This window comes from Triplophysa dalaica, chromosome 13 (assembly GCF_015846415.1).
Source record: "Triplophysa dalaica isolate WHDGS20190420 chromosome 13, ASM1584641v1, whole genome shotgun sequence".
NCBI lineage: Eukaryota > Metazoa > Chordata > Actinopteri > Cypriniformes > Nemacheilidae > Triplophysa > Triplophysa dalaica.
The window spans coordinates 18964138-18982890 of record NC_079554.1 but is presented as its reverse complement, the minus strand read 5'-3'; the positions used below and the strand labels follow the sequence as shown (position 1 = coordinate 18982890).

Genomic DNA, 18753 nt, shown 5'->3' with positions numbered 1-18753 from the left:
AAAGGATGGCTAAAATGACGAAAGTATCTCGTTCAGAGATCATGAAAACCTTGGAATTATATATATCTCTCTTTACGTGACCTAGGCCTATCTTTGCCATTTAGTGACCAAAACAGGCTTAAGTGAGCTCATCTGTATTAGAATTACTACTACTGTTCACTCATTACGTTTCACTTTTAAATCAACTTAAGCGGACACTTAGCTTACAAAGAAATCTGTGGTATTGAAACCAAATATGGAAAAAACTGTCATAAGAATACTCTGATTTCTTGTATTAAAAAATTCATAACGGAAATACAGCTCCTATAAAGTAAGTGTTTTAACTTTGAGAAAGTACTCTTTGGCATTACAATTTCTCCCTAACTGTCATTATACCAAATAAATCTGAAAATAAACTTTGTGACCTTTCTAGAAAAACAATTGAGATTGCCATTGCATTACTCTCATGCAGAATCTCTAAGATTTCCATATTGTGTGTTATAGCTGAAGAGAATTTAACCTTTAGAGAACCAATAAATGGCATCAGGAAACGTGGGAACTGAAGCAGTTATTCAAATACATCAGCAGCTGAAAATAAATAAATAAATAAGATTTACAGCTGTGCATAAATTTAACCGACGCATTGATTTATGCAGTCTGTTGGGCGTCTTTGTGATTGGCTGGGGAAAGCCGTATTAGTGTACCCTAGCGGCAGGGATTTGATCCACTTCAGGACAGGTTAAGTCATTGCCTTAAAAATGAAGCTTTCACTCAATAGTTTAAAGAAGCATATTATTTGTGACATTTTTTAATCTCTACAAATTTCACACAATTTTACACAACATTTGAACTTGGTCCATTGGATTTTGCCGAGGACTGTCAGCAGAATAGTATTGAATATCTAGACATAAATGGCACTGACACCTCAAACATTGTCAAATCCAGCTTTAAGTTATTTCTCGTAAGTGCTTGCTATTTACTGTCCATAGGCAAGGTCACATCATAAAACTAAATGTGCACTTGTTTACATTATCAGTCTTAGTTTAAATATAAATATTAAAACAACCCCAAAGTACATAATAATAAATAAGTTAACATAAGATAACATTCTGAGATTCAGACTTTGACACAAATGGTTACATTTATAACACTGCAAATCTTGTTGGGCCCAAACTAGAAACCTGAGCTTTCTATTTTCTCAAGAGACTTGCTCTTAAAGCTACAAAAATCAATGAACTGTAGCTAAAAAAACAGCCTCACTCAAATATTCAAACAAACTATTTGGCAAGTAAAATAATGCAAAAGTCGATAAAGTGACGCAGCTTAGAAATAAAAGAAACGCTGACCACAGAGCAAGGCTCCACATTAACGCTTGTCTGGGACAATGTTTTGTATGGGCAAGTGAGAGAGAATTTTACTTGCCCCACCGGTCAAGTAACTTGAAAAAAATTATATTAACAGTGCTACGAATTTTTTTTTTTCTGTGTTAAGAATAATAAGAATAGGTTGAGAATAAGAACAGAGCTGCATGTTTAGGTGAATTGCATTTGTCGTGGTTGTGCTTGTTTATGTGTGACAATAATAAATGGCGCACCACAGTGAGTCCATATAATATAGAGCCCTCTTATTTAAATATGTCATCTGGCTGTTCTACGTGTCTGAGGTGCACAGATTAACATACTGCACGAGTGATGGTCGAGGATTTGTCTGCGTCTGAACTGTATGAGGATATATATACATAAACTTCATCTCCAGAGTCGCTCTGAAAGTTTATTTACGAGCCTTTTACTGTTTCGAGTGAAGCTATGGTCAAACACACTAAAACTCAAGTGTCTTCCCAAAGACCCCTCAAAATAAATGTCCTGTTAACTTAAACACCCGGACGAACAAAATACTTATTTGCTAAAAGAAATTGTAGAACCCTTGTAGTAAACTGATAAACTGTAGTAAACACTGTTGTATACTTTAGCGGGGTTAAATTACACAATAGTATACTACAGCCACATGACAATGCTGAATGTCAAGCCATGTCTAAAGTAAAATATTTCAAGGGATCAAACACACGGATGATATAATAACAATAAATGATAATGACAAAGGTACTACTGTACCACAACCTGCCAAGAATCTTATGAACCTCGGTTTCCTAGACTGCTCAAGTTGTGATAATCCTTCCAAAACATCCAGCGACTTGTCAACCCTACCACATAAACCAATTTTCACCCTGTCAGGGTATCCCATGGTGCAAAAACGTGTGAATTACAAACCCAGGGAGCTACATTCCCAACCACGGAATCTCTTAAAACAATGCGGCTTTCAGATACATCATTACTGAGATTTGAGCTTTCGTTGTGTCATTCGAGATTTGTCTGTAACAAACAGATTGCAACAGTAATCTTGCTTAACCCAAATATGGCACGGTGCATTTGAAAATACCCCGGCCTATTAATGCAGGAGATTATGCTAGTGGCTTCTAACGGCCAGGGCTCAGTAATCCAATTATGTGAGTTTAAGGCTAAATGGCCAGAGCAAATGCAGCCGAAAATGCCAGAATGGAACTTTTAGTAGACCCCTCATCAAATGTTGACGTGTAATGAAAGGTTTTGTTCTTTAACACAATGAGCTGACATGGAGATATGCAACAGGAATAGTTTGACGGTGATAGCTGTTAAGACTTGCTTTGTTGAACATGTCTAGAGGGATGGAGATGCTGTAACAAATGGGGTCGAATTTGGGGGAATAATATTTCATTTGTCATCTGCAAAAACGCTCCAGAGCCCGAGGGGGGAAATCTTCTAAGCAACAAGTACCATATAAAATGCAATAAGAGCCAGATAAAAACAATAAACTGATCCTGCTGTGCAAGGGGGCCGGATTCAGCATGTTCGAATTAGAGGTTTGGCCAACTGTGAGCGATTGGTCTCTCCGCCTCAATGAGCGCCGGCTCATGTCCAATCAGACACCTGCAGAGCCAAGAGAGACAGGCCAAACGCTCAGAATGCAAACCTTTCACCTCGCAAACCCTCTCCAGACAGCCACCTGAGGAGCAATGCGTTTTTGAGAGATCTCAGACGACAACAGGTTGGTAGAGTCAGGCAACATTAAAAAGCAATAACAGAATTTATGCTGTCCAAAAACCTCATGTAATGAATCTGACTATTGTAACAAAGGCATGTGGACCCATATTGCTTATTGCATTTGTGACGGTGCCACTATAGTGTGAACAGCTTAGTAAAGCTTGTTTCAGCTTCGTCCAGTTCCACTGTGATATGAGTCAGAATCCTTCAAACTGTCCGTCCCGGCACCGCGTCCGAGCTTAAATCCCAAAACTGGGATGACAAAAGACTATTTCAAGCATATTAGAAACCATCATGCGAAGCCATTTCACCCCTTACAGTGCTTAATAATCACATACTATTAGGAATATGAAATAAAGTGGTGAAGTTTGACACAAGAGAAATGAGTAATTTACTGATCTAAACTGTGAAGCCCTGTATGAAAACTGAAGGGGCCAGATGTGAGAGCAGATTTGCCGATGCAAATTTTGCCCTTATCAACATGAAGACTCCGAGGTCAAAAGCAGCTTGATGGACAAGCCATTTGTGGAAAGGGTAAACGAAGGACTGTTTTTTCATAGAAACTGCTTGGAATAATTAAAGCATGCAGATGAAGCAGGACTTCATTTCCCTCGCCGAAAACAAGTCTATTTGTCATTTTAATGGATTTTTAGATTTCAAGGAAAGACATGCTTGCTTCTTGTACTTATTAAGACAGTTGCAGTGTTTTTCTTTTTTTACTTTGTCAATAAAGTTTTTCTGTTTTTGTAATATGAAGTATTGACTGCGCTTTTGTCTGGAGCAAGCTTTCATTTAGCACAGATAATAATAATGGACTAATCGGGCCTGACGAAGGTTTTGATTTAGCCATCAGATTCACAGGTTTGGTCTTATTCTGATATCAGTCATGGATGGGTGTGAAAATATAATCCTACTATAATTTTATCTACAGCTAAAACAAAGATATAATTTTTCTATGGCTACAGAACACCTGGAATAAACACCATATGGGTTACTCTCTATATATCTTTTATAAGAGCAATTGAGAAGTTGACAAATAAACCGTACCACGTGTCCTATAGTGTAACTGCATAATTTTTGCATCAAAAATTATTTTACATTATTAATATTAATAATTTAAAATAGCACAAGAGAGAGATTTATCTTCACTGTTAATTCTTGCTCTAAATCTTCACACCATGGGATACATGTATTTGTCAACTACCCAACTAAATATTTGGATTAAATAATAACAGATCAGATTTTTTCAAAATTGTTTTTTTTAATTATTCTGCCAAAATGCAATAATTTCATACTGTTCGACCTATCTGTAATCATATTAGCACTTAGACAAACTCCCAGATAAAATATGAATAAATGGTTATAAATCATTTGTCATGGATGCCAATGGTACAACACATCAATCTGCATACTGGTGATATTATTTAAGCAAAAAAATCAAAGGAAGCACAATTAAAATGAATGCTTATTAACAATGACAGATAACCTAATTAGGACGTCCCGGTGCTGACATCTGTTACCTATAGAAAACATGATGAGGCAGCAATCTGATGAAATCCACAGAGGCCAGAATCCTGTTCTTCATCTCACAGTGTTGATAGCCCTGCCTCTCGCTGCAAATGTACCAGAGACCGATAGAAGCACGAAGCCTGAGAGCATATCCCTCCTGAGGTTTCTCTTAGCTTTGCTTTCTTCTCCTGCTAGGCTTGTTCTCAACTTCATAATTCATAAAATATATAATATTCCTGTCATACACTTATGAGTCTAATATGTTTTCGCAGCTCTCGGATGCCACACGCTGTAAGAAAAACATAATTTCCTTTATGTATGGCCCCTATTTTACATTTCTGAACCCAACAAGCTAAACCTAAAGAAACTCCAGGGGGTGTAGATAAATTGACCTTGCTTTTAATAGGGGGAAAAGCCATCCCGCAGGGAACCGAAATGCCATGCGAGAGGGCGAGCAGCAACTCATCTTTGCTAATATAGAAAAACTAATTGATTTGGCTTAGGTTGCCCAGGAACATCTTTCATAACACTGATTAACTGCTTGACAAAGCTCACAACATTAATAACACAAACAGGCCATTATGTGGGTGAAACCCTTCAGCGTACCTGGTCGTTACCGGATTAAAACTCAAGTCTCAAGTGGCACTCTTTGCTTTTCAACTCGCATATTTTTGACACGCAATTTTTGCAGCTCAATGTGCAAGATGTACAACAAAACAAAGCAAGTTTTTGCTTTTGTAATAATGATCATCAGCATGAGTGACATGAGAGCCGACCTAACTAATTCTTGCCACACCGAAAGTCACAGAAGGTAACAGGCACGAGTCTCCGAATATTCATCAGCAAACGTCAATTATCTTTCTGTACAACAGTACACATTCATTCCTCTGTCAATCACGTCTGGGTGCAAGTGCATGTGCTGCTTCAAAAAGAACAAAGATCTTTCAGTAGAAACGGATCTCGCTTTGAACTGCGTCCTACTCTATCCGTAAAAGAGGAGAAAGAGGAGAGGTGCTCGATGGGACAATGAGAGATCTAGCTGTAGTTGAGGTGGAAGAGCTAAAATGAGGGGGAAATAATTGGCAGCTTTTACTTTTACATCTAATGCACCGTGTCAAAGAAAGGCCCGTGGAGAGACGGTACAAGATCACAGACCAGAATACCTGCACTTATCGCCACTTATCACTGCCGCTCACGTTTTTAAGGTTAATGTGAGAGGCCATGTGCTGCCTTTTAAAGCCTTCGCAGGGCTTTAAGCTTCAATAGAAATGTTTTTTTTTTTTTTGCAACAAAGTTCTGTGTTTATTTCTCATTTGTGACACGCACAAAATAACTACACCACAGTTTACACCGAGTGGTCCCAGCTAGGAGCTGGAAATAAAGCAAACTGTCTTGTTTTGTGAGCCAACATGAGGCCCCGTGTTGCAGGGCCCCATATCGTACAGAGGAAATTGCTTGTCATGCTCTATCAGAGGAGGGAAGATCTTTTGCTAATAGCAGGTGCACTGGCGTCTGGGGTATTCGCAGGAACGAGCGGAAAACAAGTCATTTACCTCCGAGCAAGAGAAAAATTATGCATTCACGATGAAGTAAATAATGTTGCTTTCATGCGACACTCCCTAAAGTTTCATTTCTCTGCTTGTTGCAGTCAAATTGCTGTTGTGGCTCAGCACAGCTGGCAACAGGCGTCGTGTTAATCGCCATATGACTTCCATCGTGCTAAAAACAGTGCCGCAAACCATTTGAATCCAAGAAACGGGCAAATTTGCGTAATTGAAAATGGCGAATTAAACACCTCATAGACGGTTCTTTGTTAGGCGAAGAATGGCATTTGCATTATGCGGACCGTACACAATAGCCGTGTCTCTCAGCATAGCGTGCCGGCATTAAAGATGCATGCGGCGACTTATGTATTGTTTAACACACGACAAAAGCGTGTGGCAGGTTTTTTATTTACAGTAGAGATGTCTCTTGACAGAAACGCACAACTCTGGACTTGTGGTTAAGATGATTAATTTCCTCTGCCTCATTGTAAACAAGTCAAATGCATTTTTAATCATTTCGGGGGAAAACATAATGACCCGTCGGCCCAGTGACTGCTAATGAGCTGTAATACACTTGGTAATGGAGGAAACCTCTCAGAAAGCACAGCACAGAATACTCACATTTGCAGCCCGGTCCTTTCCTAGACAATGTATGGAAAGAGGAGATGCAGAGGAGACTGCGGGCATGTATGGACCGTAGTTATGATGAAACTGATGTTATGATTCTCAGTACTGATGGTAAGGCTGTGCAGCAATTAATCTTGATTAATCGCATCCAGAATAAATGTTTTCGTCTACATAATATACGTCTATGGAAGGTGCATATTAATTTTGTAATATAAACACATACAATCACACAAATATTATGCATTTTAATATATTAGAAATATTATAATATTTACATGCAGATATTTATATATATATATATTTTTTTTAAAACATTTATAGATTTTTATTATATTCTTTTGAAATATATACTGTACATGTACATACATGTCTTTATAAATACAAAATTAGTACAGTACACGGACATTTATTATTTGATCAAACTTTTATATTAATTTTTAATAAGATTAATCGATTAATTGTTGCACATGCCTAACTGATGGCATAATTTATCCAGCAATACCCTGCCCGCAGAGCGCAAGAAAAACTTCAGAAATACTCTATTTATGTCTTTTAAGCAGCTTTATCAGATTGATACTGTTTGGAATATGCTTTGCAATTACAAACTATAAGGTTGTGGGCTTAATCAAATAGTTTTAGTAAAAAATTAAAACCTGTCGGAGCTGATGGTCAAGCGCTTCGTGATCCGACATACGACGCCGGTGGGTCCCAGGCGACCCGAGTTCGAATCCTGGAATCTCGAATCTTGTGATTCCCTGACCCCACCCCCTCTCTCTCATCCACTTTGCTTCCTGTCCTCTCTAAAAAATCACTGTCAGTCCAATAAAGGCAAAAACGCCAAAAATAAATCTTTACAATTCAAAAAAGAACTTCTACGAGTTTCCAATTTATACTTCAGATCAGCACGGCTCAACCGTATGGATTTTCAGTTCTGGCTATAGGTTCAGGCTTTAACTTAGTCAACATCAGCCCAAACTGGGATACAATTATAAACATGTCCTTTGCATTACCAAATACAAACTAAAACTTAACTAAACTAGCAACTTAACAGTTGATATGTAATTTCAGCCATTCTCTCAATTTCTGCAAAACATGGAAGAAGGCTCCTTGTGTCATGCCACAAGCAAAAGGGAAAGATATGTGAATCAAGCTATCAGTTTCCCTTCTGTGTTAAACAGTTCTGTTGTAATAGATTAAAACTAGTAAAAAGTGCAATAAGAGGAAAACAATCCGCTTAGGAGTCTCAATTCAGGTCAATATATGCAATATCATCTGTAATTGCACCCCAATGGTGCTACCATCTGTAGAACTGTATGTGAGACTGGAGTCCTGCATGTGAGATTTTAGTTAAAGCATTAAAGATCAAGAGCTAGAACTGAGTTTAATGGCAGTCACCCGTAGTGTAGCCGTCTTCAGGTCTGAAACTCCAGCTGTGCACATAATCATTTAATGACTTTGGCTTTGGAGAGCTCTGCTATACGACAAATCTGCAATAAACATATTATTTCAAAAATTTAATAAGGCATAATAGTGGTTCTTTCATCAAGGCTCTTCAGATAAATCTCTTGCCGTTTTGATTGCTTCAATAACCGTAATATGTGTGTGGAAAACGGGACTCTATGAACTCACACCTCCAATGCCAAGTTCACTTAGACAATGAGAAACTGACATTAAAAGAACATTTTCTTCTTTCGGTGAGTCAATGCGTTACCAATTAATTATCAATGTGAAGAAACATAAACTATAATAAAGTTGGAATGAATATAAGCATTTCTGCTATTCCTGATCTCTGACCATACTAAGCTATACCGTTCCTGCACCGTTGTGTACACAGCACACAAGCCCACAGATGAGATTGATGTAAAATGAATTACAGCACAAAAGAAAGAAAAAAGAAATCGATACGTGATCCATTAAGGAGTGAAGTGCTGTGTTCTGACAGGTGGCTCTGTCCCGGGATCTTCACGTCAGTGATGGAAAACAATCCGGGCGTAAATAACGCACAAATATATCAGACCAGGATTAATCCTCTCATCGTGAAGGGGAGCAAAAACGGAGCGGGCCTAAATCACAGCAAACGTCATCGGTTTCTGAAAGCTCTGGACGCTCTGAGGATTTGCATGAAGGCCGTCTCTCAAGACGATGAAAGATTCATCAGAGGGCCGTGGCTTGCTTTGAGTGCCAGCCAAGGCGCTGGAGTCATCATCAGGCAGAGAAGAAATCACATCGCTGTTTAATTTTAACCCTCCGTCCACCACCTACACAAAACCAAGCGACTCATTTTGTACGTGTGAATTTGAAGGGTAATGAGAAACAGGCTACGTCGTTCTCTATCTGAACTGACAGCTTTGATATTATTGATATAAAGGCTCCCAAAAAGACGGAACATATCTAAGGGACAGCAATAAAAAAAACACGACTACATCCTCCTGTGATGACTTAGCCATGCAGCTTTAGCGGATTCCTATAATGGGTTCGGTCTCCAAAAGATTACATTTTTCAAAGCCCGGTAAGAATTTAAGCCAGACACATTCACAAAGATCCTGCTGTGGCTTAACAATGTGACGGGGCTACCTGAAGCCCATCTTTTCTAATCAACATTTCTCAGTTCAGGGCACACATTATGATGAAGGCAGGTAGGAGGGCGTCTCATTATCCCGAGTGTCTGAGATTACTACACTGAAGGACTTTCATCAGTCCAGTGCTTGAAACCTGGACTCTGTGCTGCCCACTTTGTATTCAGCGATTTGGTATGCTATGCCTTCCAAGTCAATACACGGTGATGAAACGAACCTGTGCATCTTGCTGAGAGAACAATAATGTAGCGTTTAAAGATTTACATCACGGTTTAGCTATTTATGTCGAGGGAGCGTAGAACACAGAACTGTTAACTGAAGCAACGGTTAACAATCAACTGTTTGCTTTCAACAAAGAACCAAACAGTGTTATGTCATCTGTCAGGTTGACATGAAAGTCACATTTCATATTAAGACTGCACTGGAATATTTACAAGCTGAAAAGAAAAAGTAAAGTAAATAAAGGCAAAATAACCCTAATTGTATGCTTTAAACAATAAAAAGGCAAATGTAAAACATAAAACATGTTGCACTGATAAAAATCTCAAGAAAAAGTCAAATTTTTTACGAGAAAATTGTAAATAAAAAAATGTCATGTGATGAATCATTGCCTTAAAGGGACAGTTATGAATTTAGATTCTTTCAGTATTTACTAGTCATTCCAAACCTGTATGGTATTCTCTCTTCTGCAGAACACAAAAAAGATATTCCAGAAGAAATTACAAACCACAAAAGCAGAGAGAAAAAGAAATGGTGTTCGACAGAAGAAAGAGTCATAGACCTCTTCAGATGATGTAAACAACGCTGGTCCAGAAAAACTTCCTGTCTCAGTTCTTTAACACTACAGTGTTTGAACAAAATACAACCAACAGAATATTTATAACTGATTTAAGATGTTTAACAATTATCTTTACGGTTTCATTATATATGTTAGATAAAAAAAAACACGAAAAAAAAAACTAAGTGGAAATCTTGCAAAGTGGTCTATACCGATTTTCAAAGGAATGATGGTGAATAAATGATGACAGAATTATTATATTTGGCTAACCTATCCCTTTAAGAGAGCTAATCACCACCAAACATAAAGCATAAGGAACATATTAGTCATTTCTACTACTAAAAGCAAATGCTTCAGAAAATTTGTTATTTTAGGTAATAACTTCTAAAAGCTGCACACAAAACGTCTCCCATCCCCTGTAGGGAAACTTTACTGACACAGAGGGAATTCTGCAGCGCTACTACAGCTATTCAGTGGTAGCAAAAGGGAGGGTCACAGTGGAGATGAAAGACAGATGTTCTGCTGAAGGGTCTGCCTCACATCAACAGAGCCACTATGGTAATGCCACACGAGTACATGCCTGATGAAGCTCTCACAATGCTCCTGTCCCCCCTCCCCTGGACAAATCTCTCTTCTGCACCGCACAAATGAGAGCTTGTATTATCACTAAAAGTACATTCGCTGTCGGCTACAGGGATAAAGCCGAGAGTATCGTCCAAAAACGCCACTCTTTCTATTTGAATCAGATCCTTTGCATTCTGCCAGATGCTGCTGGGTAAATCTAATTTACAAGAGGGCAGATTGGAAATATGAGCGAAGTCCTGCATTAGCCTGATTCAATGAACGCTTGGAATTGCCTTAGCGTGTGCGCTTTAGGTCACAGTCCAGTTTCCGGCATCTTTTGGTTTCAAAAGGCTTTCAATTTATCAGAGTGCACACAGAGCTTTTTGGATACATGGGTACTTGGAATGAACTCTAAGTGGGAAGATGGAGTGTGTGTGTTTGTTTGACTTGGCTCAATGTCAGGGCAAACAGCCGGACCACCGGGAGAAGACCGACCTGCGGCCTTCAAGCCTCTCCTGTGAGGTGTGTTATGCCCTGCCAACTTTAAATGTCACATATTTCCAACAGATGCACACATAGATTCAGAAAAAAACAGTGTTTAAGTGTGAAGGACTCGAGTACAAATGTACGCCGGCTATAATTGACAGTCTGCCTGAAGGTAGCTTGCAAATCAAAAGCTTTGGTTAAAAGCACACACATTGATTGTGGCGGAGCATTGAAGAATATCTGTATCTGCACTCAAGGTTTACGTACCTCTTTGCCTGAGAGATAATAGGCGGACAGCAGCCCTCCGACGAAACGGATGTTCACTTCAAAGACGGAGATTTCAGCATTCTGAGGGAATAAAAAAGAAACAGGAAAACAAAAGAGGACGTGAATATTTAAGCTCATAAAAACACTGCAGCTGTCTTAGCTTGAACTGCAAACCATAAAAAAAGAATAAAGTGAGTGTACTTCAAAAAACACCCAACACACACACAAATAAAACAAAGAAAAAACAATAAAACTGAAACGCTGATAAGACTTCTGGAATTGACGGAAAAACAACCTAACAGTGGAGTAAAATTTAAGTCTAGATTTTTTTGTGGATTTAGAAGACCACGATTACTTTATATAGGGTTATTTTAATAATAAGAGAAAAATGAAGAATTTAACAATATTTTAGTATTAAAGCAAAATGGAATGCATCACTTTGAACATGTTATGGGTGTTTGTATGGATTCACATTTAGCAACCTAGCGCTGTGCTTACTGTGAATTAAAAACCGCCAGTCTCATTTAGCCTTTGTCATATAGCATTCAATAGTCTGACCACAGCAAGACATCTCCGGTCTTGCCTAATGGTTTATGAGGTAAGATATTTAAATCTCTGCCCCGTCTCCAGGCAACCAAACCATAACAGCCCATTTATCGCTTTCGCGTAGATGAGTGTTATCATTTACCATCGAAACAATTTCCTAACGGTGCGTGGACGGCACAGCAGAGAAACATTTTGCATCGCAGTTGTAAATAAACGTTTCGAACTGCGACTGGGCACCAGGTGTTTCCAAAGTGATCCCGTGACCTTTTTGTGCGTCTTTGAGGGACCTGTCAGAAACTTGTACCGAAAAAACGAAGACAAAGGCTTCCTTGTACATGTCAAATTTGGGAAAAAGGGAAGCTACTGTAAATAAATGGAAGTGAAATGCTCTGGTAAACAAAGTTCCTCGGTCGTTCAGACTGAAGATCCCACTGGTGTAAATTGTAAAACCTGGTAAACTCCCTGAGCTCTGCAGTCAGTTTGACTGAAATGTTTAAATCCAAAAATGGGTCAAAATCCCCCCGAATAACCTGGCAAAAAACTCACCGAGGTACTACAGACGTTCACTTATGAGTCACGTGAAATCTTTCCCCTGGCACTTGAATATGTAAAAAGTCTATGGGAATTCAAGAGTCAAGGGGGAATCGACAGATTGCAATTATATGAATTGCGAAGGCCTCCAGTGTGTACAAGTTAACTGAATCAGATATCGAGGAGGAAAACTAACACTTGAAGAATAAGATATGGCTATTTCAGTAGCTCCTTACAGTAACTGTAAGAAATCTGCGTAAAAGAAAATAAATGAATGCAACATGACACATTGTGCAGATGAATAGCCTGCACCATTAGTGAAGTAGCTATTGGGCAACAAGCCTCTTGGCTTCAGTGTCTAATGGCATGTGTCTGTCTGGTAAGCTTTTTTTCGTATAAAAGAGACGAGAGTTTCTATTTATAAGCTTTTGATGAGGTTCTTCGATCCACAAGCGGTATAATGTCTCTATCTGTTAGGGCTCTGAAAGGTTATCTCACCCGGGTTGTGTCCAGTTGGGATTTGTGGTCACTGAAGTATAGCTGTTTTTTAAAGCATGCAGCGAATCTGACCTTCAATGTTGCTGGCTTCTTACAGGAATAAAACAAACCCCGCAGTGTAAAAGAAAAGAGATCGGGGCTGTTGATAAAGCGAGCTACTCTCTTACTTCTGGCCCAGGGTATGATTTCACTGTACTGCAATCTGATCAAAACTTGTAAGACAACCGATGGTGCTAATAAGGATTCAGGAAGTTACCCCTAAAAATGGATTGACCTGATAAATCAAAACGTTGGACGGAGACACTAAAATATTGGGTTTGCCAAACCTCAAGTTTGAGCAAAGATTAATCATAGCTCTTAAAATAACCAAACAAATTGGAAAGCTTCAAGAAAACCTTTGACCTGATTTGAATCAGTACTTTGGACAAAAGCCTACTCGATAATGTAAGTCCGATCCACAGATAACCCCTAACGCATTTTAGCTGATGACAGATAACCCGATGACAGAAGAGGTCAAACAAAGAACGCACGACTAAACTTGGCAACGATGGCAAATGTTTCTCTGCTGAAGAGGATTTTGTACATCAGACATAAGTTGTTTAGTATTCCAGAGACGAGCTGAATATTAATAACTGATTCACATGGGCTTTTCGTTGGCTCTTTTATTGTTGGAAGTGCTTCAGGGTAGAAAGAAAAGCCTTTCAATTAAAAGTTGTTTAACACTCCTCATTAAAGCATTGGGATCTATGTTTTATGCTTATTTTTACTTAAATCGGAGCGTTATGATGTACGAGGATTTCCAATCCTAACTAATGGAAAGAATGCCAATTACTTCAATGCAGAGAATAGATAATATCAAATAGAAGAAGAAAAAAGTACTTCATCATGCACGTTTTATGCCTTTATTTGTTCATCAGCTTTGTTTAGCCATTTCTAGAGCGAGCAACAAGTCTTACGATGGCTTCTGAAGAAACGTTGGCTTCAGTAGAGACGTAACTGCAGTTCTCTTTGAAGTACTTATAAAACTGATCGGAATTGTATGTCATCAATGGACCAACAAATTGTTAAAGGGACAGTTCACCCCAAACAAAAATTCTGTCATCATTTACAAATCCTCTAGTTGTTCCGAATCTGTATACACTTCTTTGTTCTAATGAACAGCGAGAAAGATATTTGGAAGAATGCTTGTAATCAAACAGTTCTTGGCCACCATTGACTATCATTGTAGGATAAATTACAATGGTAGTCAAAAGTGCCCCTAAACGGTTTGCTTTCATACATTCCTCAAGTATCTTCTTTTGTGTTCATCAGAAGAAAATACATTTATACAGATTTAGAACAACTTGAGTGATTAAATGAATACAGAATTACATTTTTTGCAAATTAAATTAATTGCAAATTAAAGTCAATTGAACTTGACAATTTTCACAGAGAAATAGTTCATAGGATTATTACATTAACGAGCCAAATAGGCAAAAAGGATAAATCCCAAATATTTATTACTTAATATTTTTCCCTGAGATAAATTATAAGGTAAAGTTTTGTGCCAAAACATATCTTTTAATGTTTAGCGAAAACAGCATCTAACCTGCTTTTTACAACCTCATTTCGATTGAATTGTAGTTTCAGAATATCTAAAAGGCATCACTGTGTTTATGTTTTTATCTGTCATATAAAGTCCTGAAAGCTACTTTTTGGATAGAACATTAAGTACTTTTATCTTATTAAGTAAAGGAAAATGTGATTCTTTGTCCTCATGATATATTTGGGTCATATCGTAATTTTAAAAAACCAAAAACCGTCTGGACTGAACTGTTAGTCATAAATTCATGAATACAAAGACTAGTGTCAGAGAGTGTGGAAATTTAGTACCAACAAATGAAGCAAGAAATATTATATGATGCCTGGCAGATGTGGAGAGTCTGCTTACACATTACCAGACTCATAAGTCAGACCCCTATTGGCTGAATAACAAGCAGTGATGCAAAACGGCCTAACTCTCCCTGAAGGGCTAAGCGTGATCTGTTCCATCCAGTCGTGAGCGCAATTCACATTCATAAATGTGAAGTATAAAACCTTCACCAAAATGTCATTATTCTGATTGAAGCCATTTTATTATTGAAGTTATTTATTGCGAAGTAGAAGCCATAAGAATGAAAACCAATAAAAAATTCTAAAAAATGAAGGATGCGTCAAAAAGAAGCCTTGTCTTACCATGTTGAAATCCAGGTTTCTCTCCACCCACTCTGTTGCAGCCTCAAATTCGTCATACATCTCCATGATGTAGAGCGTGTCCAGTGCATCCACAATGGTGGCACCTTTGAGGCTTCCTGTGGATAAATATAACAACAAGTCATTTTAGAAGACATCATGTGGGTTTACCTTTAGGATTAGAACCCAGCTGTAGCCTAATGTAGCGATGGCTTTATGATAAAGACTTCAGAGATATGGTCACTAATACATCTGCCTGGAGGAAAACTCCAGCAAACAAAGCAAATACAAACCTTGCAGTGAAGGGAAGTCTGGGTTAAGATAAGGATATCCAAAGCGACTTACATTGAATTGCATTATACTATACATTTGTTTTCTTAGTATTTGCAATACCTGGGATCGAACCCATGACCTTAGCATTGTTAGCGCCATGCTCTAACCTCTGAGCTACAAGAAACCTTACAGACCATTTTAGATGACTCCGCGTTAGCATAAAACGTAACACGCTGTGAAAAAGGAACTAAAATGCTCAATAACTCTTTGGTTCTGTCGTTGACAGTTCAAATAATTTATAACCTAATGTGCATTCTGATAACAGGCAGATTCAACCACTATATCTTGAATTCATTGACTCACGTGCGTTTATTGCCTTATTTCAATTTGTGTTACGCAGTGAGTTTTATTGTAGAATTGAACCAGTTTCAGTTTGATAACAAAAATTTGCCGATATACGAAAACGTTGCAAACCAGTTTATGCTTTTATATTATAAAATATCTTGCTAAATACGTTGCTAAAACAGCTAAATTCTAAGTGAAAATGTTCACAAGGCAAGTAAAAATATTACATAGTAGAAGACACATCTCCTGCTAAGTGTCAGCAGCTTTAGTCTCTGGCCAGAGAAAACTGTGAAGAGCACAGAAAAGCTGTCAACAAAAAGAAGCCTCACTCGTGGCAACTGATTTTTAGCAAAAAGAGAGTCAAAGCAAAAAAACACGTTTGGGGACGAAAACGGTTCAAGTCTTCAAGCATGTGCACCAAACACCCATGATTATAGGACCCTATGATTTGCGCAATGCGGAAAACGTGAATGGAATCGCGGAATCCAGGCGTAAAAAAAACTGAATTTGCTGTCAGAGAATGGTACAGAATCTGGCAAATGTATTACTTCTTAATCAAAAAGGAGCGCTGAACAGCTAGCGAAATCTAAATTGTGTTGTAATTAGTCATTTTTCAGATGGGATAAAAAATGATCGGCTTGTTATGTTTCTGTATTTAAAGTGGTTAGATTGCATGTACTGCAGGTGTAATGCTCCTGCAAAGCTACTGTCAAACAACCTTTGCGGCGACCTGTCAAAATAAGAGTATAACTTGAATAAGCTATTACGCCCACATTTTACCACTAATAATTGTTTTTAATTTGATCCCTTAGTATTCTTTACTTTAGTAAATGGAAACTAATGTTAGTAAAATTATGAAAATAGTACTTATAAAAAATTATTACTTTGTTAAAAATAGTACTTAAATTTAAGTAGACCTGAAAAAAAAAGTAAAAGAGAATGTACTGCATGATTCAAAGTCTCCACTGTAGGTTTTTTTATATAACTTATAAGTGAATACTATAGTTTGCTGAAGTATTTATTTATGTGGGCAAATATATTACTCTCTATTGTACTATAAAAAAATGGAAAACAAGGAATCTAGGAAAAAAACAGGATTAAGTAAAAAATAAAACAGGTTTCATAAGGCCCTATGATTCTGACTGTATTTTTAACTCAAAGCTACAGGTTCACACAGAATTATGCACAGATTGGAAAGAAAAATAAATGCAGCAAATTAAGGTTCTAATGCTAATATGAATCACAAACTTGAAAAGACAAGAAAACAATGAGCATATGGTAACCGGCACTCTTTTTAACAACAAACTAGTAGATTTTACATTTGTAATGATTAATAACACAGCAGGTTGACGACTGCTTTTTTGCTTTAATTATTGAAGTCTGCCACTGCGAGCAGCTCTCGAAGAAATGCAAAGCGGTCCACCAGCTGTGTATCTCATCTAGTCGTCCTGGCTTGGTTTGCAGATACGTATGCTGTATGCAAGACACAACATGACAAAATTATTGTGTGCAATGTTTGTATGCAGCATCTTAAATCAAAAACTGCCTGCAGAGCACTCACACACCTTTATTTCGCTTGGCAAGAGCCATATAAGTTTACAATAGGTCATGTATGCTTTTCATTTTTTACAAGATATGACATTATGTCATGTTGTGTCTACTGTTTGTTAAGCTGTTTCGCAACATGTCGAAATTGTGAAAAGCACTATAAAAATTTATTTGACATTAAATTATAGTACAAATATTAAGCAAACTGAACATCAAATAAAAAACTGGGAAAATAAAATAAAAAAGAATGATGCTTTGTTTGGAAGTTGAAACTCAAAATTTACAAAAGTAAAAGTTGTAATGTTGACAAATTTGCGATTCAGACATATTTTTTTCAAAGTATTGGTAAGGTAAATGTGGATCTTATTATCAAGAATCCAAGAAAAAGTCATCAGTTTGGTTTTAAACATGTGGAAGCAGCAGGCATGACTTGTCATCTTATTTCCTCCAATCCATAAGTGAAAGAAAACAACAAGAACATGTCATGAGAGACAGGAAAAGGAAACAGGATGCGCTGACCAAAGAAAAAAACATCATAAAACTGTGCAAAGTGCCCTTGCTCCAGTTTCCTACATTAAAAGTGTACTTTAAGCAAAACAGACTTCTGAATCCCCACGTCATTAAAGCTCCAGTTTTATGTTTTGGGTTTGACGTGGCCTTTTCAACCCTGCTTTGGTCTAAAACCATTATTCTACCTTACAACTCTTCTCCCCGAATCAAAATCAGAAGTAACTGCAGGCCACACTTTTCAAAGGAAATATGAAAATGAGAGTGACATACTTTATTAAAATACTAGAGAACAGACACAGGTTTCAAAAACGGTGACAGTCTGAGAATAGGGTATTGACGGTCAACATGTAAGTTTCTAAAACATTTTTATAGCAGATCATAGCAAACTGGGTTTGGTAAATGAGCCTACTCAAGTGCAGCCGAGAGTGAAAGTATGTTATATGTGTTATTGGCAGATAGCACTCACTAGAGTTCAAACATCTTAAGAAGTATTACAATGATTGAAAAGCAGGTCTCATGGGAGGAGAACTGCAAACCACTAACAAAAGATGATGCACTGTTGGACCAGAGAGACAAGAAGTTACACCCACATATATTCTGGAAATAAGAGACTTTGTTTCGGATGTGGGTGTGGCTGCAAAATATGAGAATGCTGACCTTACCAAATACGGTCTCTATGGGGGGTGCGGTCTCTATATTTTCTTTGTGGTGGGGGTCCGGACAATACTTTTTTAACAAAAGAATATTTAATCAATAACGCCCAGTCGAATATGTATATAAAAAGTTAACAACTTATGTTTTATCAGGCCATTTATTTTATATTCTTATACCCACTATAGAAAGGCCTGGTAACTGAGAAAATGTGTTGTAAGTAGTGGCCTATT

The 18753-nt window shown here is 37.7% G+C and overlaps 1 protein-coding gene across 1 annotated transcript in view; it reads right to left on the bottom strand.

Moving 5' to 3' along the window:
* man1a1 (mannosidase, alpha, class 1A, member 1) overlaps window positions 1-18753 on the bottom strand; it is a 77948-nt gene that overhangs the window by 32698 nt on the left and 26497 nt on the right. Inside the window, exons 3-4 of the mRNA XM_056764428.1 lie at window positions 15197-15312; window positions 11408-11488 (exon numbers count right to left, since the gene is read on the bottom strand). Of these exons, the coding sequence (XP_056620406.1) occupies window positions 11408-11488; window positions 15197-15312 (197 nt within the window). The remainder of the gene's footprint in view (window positions 1-11407; window positions 11489-15196; window positions 15313-18753) is intronic.